Here is a 14,044-nt window from a genome sequence, read left to right as displayed (position 1 = left end):
CTTTGTGAGCATGGGAAATCTAGTTCAAATATAAAGGTAGAAAGAATCGCTCCCCCAATCCCTTAGGACATTAAGAGTTTCATTGAGCTCACTGTACAAGCAGAATATACCACTTGACTTTAAAAGTATGGAGGACACTCGGGGTCTCAGGTGGTTAAGTGTCTGCCTCTTGATCTCTGCCCAGGCCATGACCTCATGGTTCCTGGGACTGAGCCCTGCGTTGGGCTGTGCACTCACAGTGTGGAGCCTGCTTGGGATCCTCTCTCCCTCTCTCTGCCCCTACCCCACTCACTTGCACACTCCTGCTCACTCTATCTCTCAAAATTAATAAATACTTTAAAAAATACAGGGAATCAATCATATTTTGCATGGCCACTACACCCTTGGAGGCATTATAAAGTCAAAATTTGAAGTACAACTTAGTATTTTCTAGTGACATTTCTTTGTGCTCATCCTCCTAAAGGGAGAAACTCCAGGGGTGCCTGCGTGGCTCAGCCCATGAAGTGTCTGACTTCAGCTCATGTCATGATCTCACAATTGATGAGTTCAAGCCCCACATAGGGCTCTCTCCTGTCATCACAGAGCCTGCTTTGGATCCTCTGTCTCCCTCTCTGCCCCTCCCCTACTCACACTCTCCTTCCTTCTCTCTCTCTCTCTCTCTGTCTCTCAAAAACAAATAAACATTAAAAGAAAAGAGAAAAAATCCTTTTGTCCCTTCTTCCTTATCATATTAGTGCAAATTTGCTCCATAGTGTACAAATTATATCATGTTTATTTCTTCATGTAAGTAGCATGGGGTCTGACATCTGAGGGCTCCTTCAGGGCCACAACGAGAGTGCAGATGAAGACCATACGTCCTGTAGATAAACACTGACAACTTCTACCTCAGCTTTACCTAGCAGCCCCACAGCCTGTACCTGGGGATTGCCCTTGTGACCTGTAGGATAAGGTACTCCTGAGCCCTACCATGTGGTAACACGGATCTATAGGGACAGAGCAGAAGCTGTTTCCCAAGCCAGGACTTCTGCATGGCAGCTGCATCCATCCAAATCAGGTAGCCTGCTAAGGAGGTACCATTTCTTCCCACTCTCGTTCTGTAAACTCAGGATTTCCAGGCTCTTTGATGCCCTTCCGATATCATCATAGTGGAGGGGAGGGAGGAAATTTGTGGGGGAGGGCCTTTGCTCATGTGATTTGATAGAGACAGATAGGAACAAACAAACATTTTTTTTCCAGTTTCCAGATACAAGCTGTGGTCTCCTGCCACCTCTCAGCGCACACAGATGCACGCGCACACGCACACACACGCGCACACACACACACACACACACACACACACACACGGGAGATCTTAGTCTATGCAGTCCTTTGAGGCAGCCGTTCCAGCTCTCACTTACCTTCCCTAGAATTGCCACTCACTCTATTTATCATCAATCTTACTGAAAACTTTTTTTTACAAGATCCACACCTTAAACAAATAGGCTTTTGTTTCAGTAGCCTGTGACATGTGGAGCCCTCCAAAGTACATGCCCAGTGCAGAACCCATTCCTGCTGGGTCTAACACTGTGCTCAATCACTGTTAGTTCAGTTAAATTAAATCCATAGGAAAGAACCTGCCAGTAATAATTTCTAAAAACTTGTGATTTCTTTTTGGTCATGAGGCACCTTTTTTGTACTTCGGAATGTCAGCAAATTTAAGAGGAAGCAGCTGTTCTCACTTGCTAACAAGCCCGGGTGAGACTTAAATTCACACGAGGAGGAAGGACATAAATTGTTTATAATTCTGAGTCTTTAATCTGCAGGAAAACATGATGAGCATCTTTGGATCATAATACTGATTCCTTTTACCTGCAAGGAAACTTAAATAACTCATCTGTGGTTGTCCTACTTAGGTTATGAGGTCTGTGTCTAGGAGAATAAATTTCTTACCCAGACCATGAATCTTGGCTGCTCTATTTTGTTACCTAGAATTCAAGCTGTTGTTATCTTCTGGGATCTTTTCTTGTATAAGGATGAGGGCCACAAATGGTCCACTCTGAATACCAACGAGTTTTCTTTCATTCTCAACTAAAGCCTCATTCCCAAAGTTTTAGCAAACTGTTTTGATGTCAAAGCCAAATAGTGACAGTGGTAGTAATGAATATTTGCCACAGGGCAGTGGCAGAAAACATGCACAGAAATGCAAACCCAAACCATCTCAAACGTTTTTCTTCCCACTGAACAGCACCCATTATTTTTGACTCCCTGTCATATACATTGTTCTTAGAGGGTCATTGGTTGAAGAGTGCAAAAAAAAAATCTGAATCCACCAATTGGAAACATTAGGAAAAGTGAATCATTATTCCAGTTTTTCATCTTTTAGAAAGAACAAATGAATGAAAGAAAGAAAGGAAGGAAGGGAGGAAAAGGGAGAAAGAAAGGAAGGAAGGAAGGAAGAAAGAAAAGAAGAAAGAAAGAGAAAGAGGAAGGAAGGAGGGGGGGGAGGCAGAAGGACAGAAGGAAGGAAGGAAGGATTGTAATAAGGAAGACCTACACTTTTACCATTGTGCACAAGGGATTATTTGAGAGCTGTAAGTTATTCTTTCCTCCTCTTCTTTCAAATGGATTCCAGTAACTTAATACTGAGCATAAATGGATGATTGAACATACATGATTGACTCTAGCTCAGGCCATGTTTAGTTTCTTTTAAAGTCAAATTTTTAAGCTACTATCTTCAAAGGTGCTTAATAAATCTTTACCGATGTGAATTAGCTGAAGAGGATGTAGTCAGTTCTTTTATTTAAAAAATGTAAAATGTTAGCATTAAAAAATAAATGAAGAGCATGTGCTTCTAAACCAGGCCATCTGAGTTCACATCAGTGTGCCGCACTGGCCGCTCTGGCTTTGGGCGAGTTCCCAAATCTCTCCGTACCTCAATTCCTTCTCAAGATGGGGATAGGAAAGGTATGCCCCTCTTAGGTTTTATGAGAATTGAATGAATTCATACATGTAAATGCTTTAAAAGCAATTCAATAATCATTCGCTATAATTGTTATTCATTCATTGTTTTCTTTTCATAAACATTTGAGTATCTTTTTTGTGCCAAGTATAAGTGTAAGGATATAGCAATGCTGATTAAAGATTTCACCTTATTATTATTATTATTATTATTATTTCAACTTATCATGAGTTGTCTCATAAACCACTTAGTACATGATGGATATTTATTAGTCTTGTGGATTAGTATATATAGAACGTAGCACAAAATAACTGCTTAACAAATGTTTATGGAATGAAATTTGCTTATGTGAGTCATTGCAATACAGGATACTAAAGACTTAATTTAGAATTGGGATATGCAATGTCAAGTCCCAGTTTTTACCCTAAAGCGCTATGTGACCTTGAGAAATTTAGTGAAAGATTTTACTCTGAAAACCAAAAAAGCTATAGTATGAAACCACTAAGACCTGTTTTGATTATGATTCTACAAAGTAACTGAAATGATGCACTATTTGTTGACTGGTTATAATCTGGTTTTTCTTCAGTGTAATGAACTTTAAATTTTAGAATAGTTTTAGATTTACAGGAAAGGTGCAAGAAGAGTGCAGAGGGTTTTTGTATATACTGCATCCAGTTGTCCCTACTGTTAACACCTGCCATTATTATAGAGCATTTGTCAAAACTAATGAACCAATACAGATACATTATTATTAATTAGACTCCAAGCTTCATTCAGATTTCCTAAGTTTTTGCCTAATGCCCTTTTTGCCCCCCTCTGCCCCCCACAGGATCCCTACCAGGGGATGGCATTACAATTAGTCATCACGTCTCCTTCGGCTCATCTAGATTTGATAGTTTCTCAGACTTTCCTTGTTTTGATGATCTTAACAGTTCTGAGGACTATTGATCGAGAATTTCATAAATTATCCATAAATGTATGTTTGTTTAATACTTTCCCCATGTTCAGACAGAGGTTGTGAGTTTGGGGGAGGAAAATCTTAGAGGCTAATTCTTCTCACATCTTATCAAAGGTTTATGCTGTTAACATGAACACCCATTTAAGATTGGATTTTTATGAGTGGATGAAGATTATTATAATTGGTAATTTAATGTACCAATATTAAGGAAAACCTCTTTGCTAGATGTAATTTTCTAGGCAATGTATAACAGTTGATTCTCTTTTAAGACAGCATAGTCCTGTGGCACCTGGGTGGCTCATTCAGTTAAGCAACTGACTTCAGCTCAGGTCTGATCTCATGGCTGCGGAGTTCAAGCCCCACCTCGTGCTCTCTGCTGTCAGCACAAAGCCTGCCTCACACCCTCTAACACCCCCTCTCTCTGCCCCGCCTGGGCTCATGCTTGCCCCCTCTCAAAAATAAATAAACATTACCCCCAAAAAATGTTTAATAGGGCACAATCTTAAAATATAATTAGTTTACGTTTTTCATGAAAAAATCCTCTCACCACTGATAAATGAAAAGTAACTGAAAAATCCATGTCTTATTATAAATTAATAGTAATCCTACCTATGGACATAACATTTATATATTAAATTTAAAATGAAAAATGTAACTGTTTGTACTTCTTTCAAATTAACTGCCAAATTGAGAAAATAACAAATTTGTACTTAAGCTATGAGGTCTAAAAGACCAAAGTACAAGTTCGAGAAGTTAGCCGTTTTGATACTAATTCCCCTAAAACTAGCTCATGCAAAGGACTTGCCATAAGAAATGTTAATACTTCACTAAGCCCTAGGCATAGAGAATCTGGCATTTCTAATCTTGTGGTATCTTTGGTCTAAATGTACGTTACCCTCTGAGGTTAGAAAATACTAATGTAGCTGTCACAGGGATTAGGCGATCCATGGTTTTGTTTATTCTATACTTATGAATTTCACTGTAAATGAGGAAGTTGGTTTAGGATTACTGTGGTCGAGGCTGCACAGTTTTCAGATCAAGACATAAAATCAGCATCGTCAATCCAGAGGAAATGTTGTATTACTCAGGATATCTTTCCTTAGATTTAAATGAGATAAATATCCGTAGTGTCACACTCTGGCTCCCGCATGTAGCCACACAAAGTTTCAATATATCTATATTTACGGTTGTCACTCCTCATTAGAGCTGATAGTAAGAATAATTTAGCAGTTTTAGCCTACTGCCATTTGTGACCTTACTACAAAGACTCACGATCTTGGGCAAGAATATCATCCACAACATCTTTTTTTTAAATCCCTGATTTTTTCAATCTATAAAACACTTTGCCCTGACTCACCATATCCTATTTGTGTGACCTTGGGAAATTTCCTTTACTTCTGGAATTTCCTCATTTGTACAAGTCATGTGAAGGTTAAATGAAATTATGTATCTAAAACACTTAGCAAATTAACTGGCCATTTGTTATTTATTCACAGACACATATGCATATGCTTTCAGACAATCATTTCTGTTTGTTGGGAGCAATGATTTACTATCATAAAGTAGTCATTCCATTTTATGTTGTATCTAGGTCCTCAGAAATATTTTCTAGCTGTTACCTGATGTTTTAGCATTAGTACCTCAATAGATAAGTAAAAATGAATCAGGAAATAGACTTGTCAGTGTTCAAGGGAATGAATGCATTCTTGTGGCAAAACTTGGTCTTCAAGTAATTGTATTTATTTTTCTCTAATCATGAGAAACTGATGAGCAGTGTGACTTTTTTTAAGGTTGGGGATATTCTTCAAAAAGGTGGACTACTTAATGATCTTTGCAGCCAAATCAGTGATTAAACGTGTTTGAAGTATCAGGCAAAGGAAATAAGATTCAGATTAATGGTTTTACACAACAGTTCTCAACAAGAGCCCATTTCTCTTCTTTCTAAAAAATATTTTTAACATTTATTTATTTTTGAGAGACAGAGACAGAGCATGATGATCGGGGGGCAGGTGGTAAAGAGGGAGAGGGAGACACAGAATCTGAAGGAGGCTCCAGGCTCTGAGCTATCAGCACAGAGCCTAAATCAGGGACCGAACCCACAAACCGTGAGATCATGACCTGAGCCAAAGTCGGACGCTTAAGCAACTGAGCCACCCAGGCGCCCTATCTCTTCTTATTGACTAGTGTTTCTGATGCCATATTTGGGACCTAAATCCCTACCTCTATATCTGGATCAAAGGAGATATCCAAATTAAAAGGCATCCTATAACTGCAATGAACTCTTGATAGTGTGATCTAACAAGCATTTCTGAGGACAACACTCCATTGCAGGCAGACCACTGTCCTTTATAACCACTGCCGAATCCATTTATTATGAACTTCTCAGTGTGGCATTAGTGACTGCAGCAGCATCTGGAACGAGAAACGGTTCCAAGAGCAGCTGTAGCTAGAAAGACAGCCTGGGAATATCCTGAATAGAGGTTAAGAACCAGCCTGCTGGGAGGCTGAGTAACTAGTATCAAAGAAGAAAGGATATGTGCCTAGAGCTTCTAAGCCATTTACTATTGAGATGGCAAACACTGCTAATTGTAATTGGTGCCTGGCTGTGTATACCCAAGTGAAGTCAGGATAAAGTCGCTTTCCTTCAGAGGTTGACCTCCCCAGATTTAGAATCAGACTTCAGAGCCAGAAGGGTTTTAGGGTTCCAATAGAGCAACACTTTCATAGTCATCTGACTCTTAACAATGACGATGTGACATTAATGTGGTGTGGCCAGCGTGTGAGTTTATTGCGCAGAGGCCATTGATGTCTGAGTACTACGTCACAGACTGACTCCCTGAACGCAGCCTGGTACAGAGCATGCATTTAGCAAATATGCCAGACTAGAATTCCTCTTATTTGTATATTGATGATCTCTGTACCCGGCATTGAATATACCACGCTTGGTCAATAGGGCAATGGTTTTCTAAATCGTTGATCTGAACAGAGCAATATGTCATCAGGGTTTCATTTTTTCTCTTTTTTTTGCACAAGTATGTACAAAAGGATCAGTACTTATATTTTGCTTACAGAAATAAATGTTGAAGGAAAATAGACAACTAGTCAAGAAAAATAAAAATATCTTCCAAGTCTTTATCCTTTATTTAAAAAAAATCATCTGGGTAGAAATACATGTATACAGAGTACAAAAGACTGTAAAGATGATTTTTTAAGGCCATTTGGTAGCAAGAGAAATCTGTCAGTATGTTTATTTGCCCCACAGGAAAAAAAAATTAAGTGTATTTGGGCATCTCTTTAAGAATTGCCCACGTGCTTTATATCAATATACCCAGTTGCATGTGGCCATCTATGCAAATTTCTTCATGAGATGATTGACCCGTAGCATAGCCAGCCTGGCTGTCTGGTCTTCTCATTATTAGCAGAATGTACTATTAGTGATGCATTTCCAAATAGGGAAAGATAATGCCACCGTTTTATCCTCCTTTTGTCTATGCTGTTATTTTGAATGCAGACAGTGCCGCAGGGACACCAGCAATACCAACGACAACTGTGGAAATTCGCAAAAGCGGTGTTATGACAGCTGAGCTCACCTCCAAAGTGGAAAAGAGCCCCACGGCAGCCACCGGCAACAGCTCGTGTCCTTCCACGGAGACCGAGGAGGAGAAGGCAAAGCGGCTTCTGTACTGTTCGCTATGCAAGGTTGCTGTCAACTCCGCCTCACAGCTGGAGGCCCACAACAGTGGTGAGATGAGCGAGTTCTCTTCTGTCTCAACAATTCTGCACGTATCTGCCTCTGAATGGATTAGATCTTTTGCAGCAGGGGACAATGGGGTGGCGGGAAACTGGCAATTATTACATGCAATTCATTAACCATTACAAAATAAAAATGACATGCGAAGTGTCATTTACGTGGGGGCAAGAGAGGACTTCCTGGGCTCCTGTGCCTTGATGTGTATGTATTTGTGTTTAGGAAAGTGTGTGTGTGTGTGTGTGTGTGTGTGTGTGTGTGTGCGCGCGCGCCTGTGTGTGTTATTAAACATTAGGAGATAAAGCAAATATGATTCTAAAGTATAAGCTTTGCATTCATTTGATTTCTAAATTGCTATGTACTCCCACACATTTGCTTCTTTTTTTTTAATTTATTTGAGAGAGAGAGAGAGAGAGACAGCATGAGCAGGGGAGGGTCAGAGAGAGAGGCAGACACAGAATCCAAAGACAGGCTCCAGGCTCTGAGCTAGCTGTCAGCACAGAGCCTGATGCGGGTCTCGAACCCACGAACCGTGAGATCAGGACCTGAGCCAAAGTCGGACGCTTAACTGACTGAGCCACCCAGGCGCCCCAACATGTTTGCTTCTAAATGAAGTTTTCTGAAGTTTTATCAGGAGTTGCAAAATCTGTTCTATACCTCCATGTACTTTTAGGTAAAACTTCACTGTTACAGTCTTAATGGCAAATAATACTGACTGGGCTAACTCTGTATCACCTGAACAATCTCCCATAAAGTGTTTTTATGGGCAACCACTGAGTTGTGTTCCCTACACATGATATTTTATTTACTCTTTGTGACAACCTGAAGACATTATGCTTGCTATTTGACAGAAACTTAGAAAGGTCACATGACCAATTAGGTGACTAAGCCATGATTTAAACTGAGGTCTCTCTAAGTTACACACTAAACTTGAATATATCATAACAGGAAATAGTAATAAGCCAGGATGAAATGCTTCCCCAATATATTTCAATTCCATCCATCTGCTCTATATCTATAGAAATATAATATATAAATACTATATCATACCTATACCTATCTATGTAGATAAATACATACAGGGGGAGTATATCTATATCTATGTATCTATCAATAAACTCTAGATTATATCATATGTAGATATATAGATACAGATAATTGTATATATATCCTGCCTAAGACTTAAGCCAGCCCTTTGGCCCAAGATTAGATTTTCTCTCAAAGATTGGATTCATTGCCAGGACCCTGTCGGCAATTACAATAAGAACAGAATCATTTATAATCATACCCTGGGTTAATGTCATTGACCAATGACCGCGCTGCACAGTAATATTCAAGCATTGGCTTCCGTATTGTAAGGGAGTAATTACAGATGGAGATCGATTCCTACAGTCCATGCCTTCCTCCTGCATGCAACGTTAGTTGTCGTCCGGGAGTTCATGAGTTCAGGGGCTGAGAACACAAAAAGATCTGGCCCCAAGTCAGAATCTATACCATGCAGACATGCCTCATGTTTTACTCATACAAACACATTATTCAGGGACGCAAGGCAATTGGAAGAGCCAAAACATCGTTGGAAGTCCATTTGTTTCTCAAGGATTCTTGATCATTCTGCACAGTGACAGAGAAACACATTCATTTTGAGGGGGCATCAACTTTGACAGGTAAACAAAACCATACCCTTTGAGGCTGGAGTTGATTTATCAAGAATTCAGATGTCCTTCCTGAATTCTTAACAGAAACATCTAATTAAGAAGCACAGAGTAATTAGTTACGTCGTGATAACGCATCAGGTTCACATTTTTCATATTCCGATTCTGTGATGCTCATCTTTGCTTTGTGTTGTCAGAAATAGCCCATGAGCTTTAAAAACATACTCACCCATGTCATTTTAAGGAATATAAATATATATATTTCTTATATCCAGGGATTCTTATTTATGATATATCCAAGCCTAGAAGCTATAGTGTTGGGGAAAAGAAAAAAAGCAAACACAAAATTCTCACAAGCATTGTGCAGGCAGAGCTGAGAACCTACTGTAACAATCTCATCTGAGAATTTAAGGTAGTAAATGTGGTTGTCACCTCTACATGAGTCCGTTTATAGGCATGTCCCCTCCAGCCCTTTATCCTAGTCAGGAGACTCTACCCCCAGTCCCTCTAGGCTTAGGTTTCTTTGACCCTGCATTTCCCTTCCTCACTCAGAGATCTTTTTCCAAGATCCAGGCCCCACACTGGGCCTGCACAAGCCAGCTGGGCCAGAACTGGAGATGGCAAAGGAAAGAAGAGAGACAAGTAGATGTCCTTTAACCATTTTTGATGTCCAGATTCAGCTCTTAATTGTGACTAAAGCGATGTTGAGAGGCTTCTGGCGTCTGGGACATCCTCTGAATGTAGATGGTGAATGCAGTGCTTCCCACGTTCAAACAACTGCCCCTTGTCCACTGGGTCCGGCATCTTTCCCTAAGGACCCCGTGTGGGGAAACCCATGGGAGGCGGGGGGGGGGGGGGGGGGGGGGGGGAGTCTAAAGGAGACAGCCTGTCCTGTGCTCTCTCTTCTGTCAGGAAAAGGAGAGCTGTAGGATTCATCATTGGGTTAGTGTGGTATGTTTTAGTTTGGGTTCCATTAGAAGCACACTCTGAGACCAGGATTTGGGAGCAGATAGTTTTTAGAAGAGGCCAAGGGAACAGGTTAGAAAGCGGGAAAAGGAAACAGGGCTGGGAAGCAGCCAGTGCCGGGTATGACACTAGGCAGTTACCACCGTGGGCCACTGCAGCCCGCCAGACAAAACCGGGACACCCCACGGTTCACGTTGCGTTTCGCTGCTTGAAACATAAAATTTTTGAGGGGTCACATAAAATGACAGAATTGAATTAACTCAAATGCTGTCACTTCATTTTTACAATCATGGTGGTGTCATCGTCCATTTATAATCTACTGTTGACATTAAAAATACAGAGTAGGGCAGCGGTTGGATGCGTGAACTGCAGCCTTCTTGAGCTTGAATGATTGTGAACTGCTCTGGACTTGCTAACAAAATAAGAGCCCGTAGTGAGCTCCTGTGTGTGCGGCCCACTGTGTAATGCACAGGTCTACAGATCAAGTTCCATGTAGTATGAGGTTTCGGATAGGATAAGTAACTCAATGGGCTAATTTAATATATACTAAATCTCAATAGTAAACAACACCAATGGTTTAGAATATAGACCAACAAAATGTTTTCTAGGGAGACGTCCTTAATCAGGGTCATTATTTAGAGTTGCCAGTTTATGGTGCTAGTGGAAAGCAGACTGTCTTTGTAGTCCATTTAATTATTGTTTTCTAATTATCCTTCATGGATCCCTGTGTTACCTGCATCTGGAGCAGACCGCAGTCACTGCCTTCGTGCCCCGCTACTCCCACACTCACCTCTACCCCCCTACCCTGCCAGTGTCACTTTAAAAGAGTTCTCTGCTTTCTTTTAGAGCTACAGATTCTCTGTTAAGATTGGGCTGTTTCTCAGGGACCCAGGTTTGAAGTCCATATTTTGGTACTACAGCTTCCCTCAAACGCTGGCTCTTATATATTCTGATGGAATGAGCTTGAAGTGATCAGACTATTTTTACCTCAGATCTGCAAATAACATTTCTACGTGAATGTGGACAAGTCAATTGTTCTCTTTGAACCGACCCCCTCCCTTCCTCCTTCGTTCCTTCCTTCTTTCTTTCCTTCCTTCCTTCCTTTTTTCTTTTCTTTCTCTTTCTTTCCTTTTTTCCTCCCTCCCCCCTCTCCTCCCTCCCATCCTTCCTTCCTTTCCTTCTTCTTCCCTTCCTTCCATCCTTCCTCTCTCTCTCTCTTCCTCTCTCTCTCTCTCTCAGATCTAGGAGGCCACAGGGCACCTCATAAGGATGAATTATTTAGGCACGATTATGAGTATGACCACAGTTACTTCTATCATTATTTGGGGATCAGTTATGTTATTCCACTGGCTTTCTCTTTTTATTTTTTACTAAAGTTGCAGTTAATTTATTTATATTCCATAACATTAGAATGCAGGATTTTAATATGGGCATTCCGGCTTTGCATTTTTGGGTTTTTTTTTGGCGGGGGGGCAAGGGTTCAAATTTGAGAAGAGAAGTAATTCTAAGCTTACTAGCACGATTCACACAGTCTAAGAATATTTAAAACAATCCAAGAGGACCTACCGTTTTCAAAAGATGCATAAGTCCCCTTTTAGTTGTATGGTATAGACACAGATACTCCAGAAAAATGTGTTTTATCATTTTCTTCAAAGAAATCTCCCCAAAACATTCCACTAGGTAATGATTTCCTTAGATAATTATGGTGGTTTTCTCTATGTAATAAAAAACCCAAACCTTTGAAATGTTTTATAGTTAATGCTCATTACTAATTTGGCCAAATTTTTCTGGTAATCACTTGAAGTGGTAACATTTGATAATATTCACTAAGCTCATTCAAGCTTTTTTATCCCTAGACAGAGCTTACGCTACTCCTTACTAAGTTTTAATGTGCGGAAAAGGCAGTTATCAAAGGATAGACTTTACTAAATTTTAAAGTGCTTAGAGATTCCTAAATTTTTGCCTAAATAAAACCAACACCATTAAGAAAGGACTGACTAAAATTTATTGCACACATGGAAATGACAAAAGTAATCCTTAAGACAATAAATGCATTTAATGCAACACTTCAGTAGAGCAGATAATTTATCTCTTCACAGCTGAGGACACTGAGGCACAAAGAAATGTCAACTACACAGCTAATGGAGGCCAACTCTGACTCGTGCCATTCCAGAGTCTGAGCTCACAATGCTCTTGACAGATATTTTTTCATTGCACTTTAAAATATCTGATACTTGAGCTGGTCTTCACTGATTGTCTCCTATGTGTCAGGTACTAAGAATACAGTATGAGCAAAACCCAGGGTTTCCTTCAAGAAGCCCATGTCTAACCCATGCCTCTGTGTTCAGGAAGAAAATAGGTAATGACTTGTTTCATTAAGACATCTGTCCTTTCACATTTCAAGTGAAAACTCATTTAAGCCAGTCAGCTGTGATCAGTGTTCATGGCCTTGTTATTACTAAGGGCCAAAGATTATCCGGCACTCCTGTTGAGGATCTTCTAGGCTAATGGCAAGACTCTCAATTACAAAAGATATTAAACAGGGTGAGTCAAGAGTCCCTGCAAAAAGTCAGAATAACAGTCAGTCTCCCGCTGACTACTTCTGAGACATTGATGAGCCAAACCAGCCCAGGAATCCTTCTCAGTCTGATCGAAGAAGCTGCATGGAAAAATATATTGATACAATCACCTGTTTAGACAAAGAAGGTTGGACAACGGTGTAGACGCATATACATACACACAGTTACACAAACTATATATGTACTTATATATATATATATATATATATATATACACATATATATACATATACATATATATATACAAACTATATATGTACTTATATATATATATACATATATATATATATATATATATATATATACATCTTGCTCCCTAGAACATTGTTTTGCCTTACACTGACCTACACCAACGGCAAAGTGGAAAGTGTTTGTGGCCATAACTCAAGTCCTCCAGTCTACTTACGTGGTGTTGACCTTTTTCCCTTCCCTTAGTATGTTGGATATGAACATTTTCACAGCTTTGCACAAGAATATGACATTCAAAGTAGGGAATCTATTTTTTTTAATATACATTTGTTTATATTGGATTCAGTAAAATTGGAATCATTTTGAGAGAGAGAAACGTGACTATAAACCTGTTTTGTGTATTTCATTGCCTCTCATTCATGGTGATGGTGATTGGCACTGACCTTGTGTGACCTTCAATGTGTTTTCTTCATTAATATTCAGTGGTTCTGGGAGGCTGGCTCAGAAATCAGAAGTTAAGAATCTTATTTTTTATGCTTACAGAACTGATACCAATATAATAAATAAATATAATAAATATTAAATCTAATAAATCTAATAACAGATATAATAAACACAATTAGAAACGAGAAACCACTGAATATGGAACTAGAAAACCAGAACGGCAGAAGAACATGAGTGAGTATCAGATTCATAGCAAAACCATATGAGTAAGTGAGAAAAATAAAGAATATTTATCAACACTAAGGGAAAGAAAATTGTGAGCAAAATTTTGAGGGAACACTCCCATGCATGAACTCTAGTAATTAAAAAACAGTGTTGATAACTGGAGTTATACTACTTACGTGTGAGATTCCAAGGATGTTATTGGTTTATTAAAAAGAAGTATTTATTTATAGTGTATCTGCTTTCCCTCCCACCCCTCGTCATGTCATTTGTTTATACACTTGAAACTTCATAAGCAGTCAGTGTGGGCTTTACTATCCTAATAGGGCCTTCCCCCCCCCCCCCCCC

At 39.6% G+C, this 14,044-nt stretch overlaps 1 protein-coding gene across 1 annotated transcript in view; it reads left to right on the top strand.

Annotated features, from left to right (window-relative positions):
• Positions 1 to 14,044, top strand: part of ZNF385D (zinc finger protein 385D) — an 848,110-nt gene that overhangs the window by 830,868 nt on the left and 3,198 nt on the right. Inside the window, exon 6 of the mRNA XM_029938772.1 lies at positions 7,408 to 7,763. Within this exon, the coding sequence (XP_029794632.1) occupies positions 7,408 to 7,763 (356 nt within the window). The remainder of the gene's footprint in view (positions 1 to 7,407; positions 7,764 to 14,044) is intronic.

This window comes from Suricata suricatta, chromosome 5 (assembly GCF_006229205.1).
Source record: "Suricata suricatta isolate VVHF042 chromosome 5, meerkat_22Aug2017_6uvM2_HiC, whole genome shotgun sequence".
NCBI classification, from domain to species: domain Eukaryota; kingdom Metazoa; phylum Chordata; class Mammalia; order Carnivora; family Herpestidae; genus Suricata; species Suricata suricatta.
This window is presented reverse-complemented; position numbering and strand designations above follow the sequence as displayed.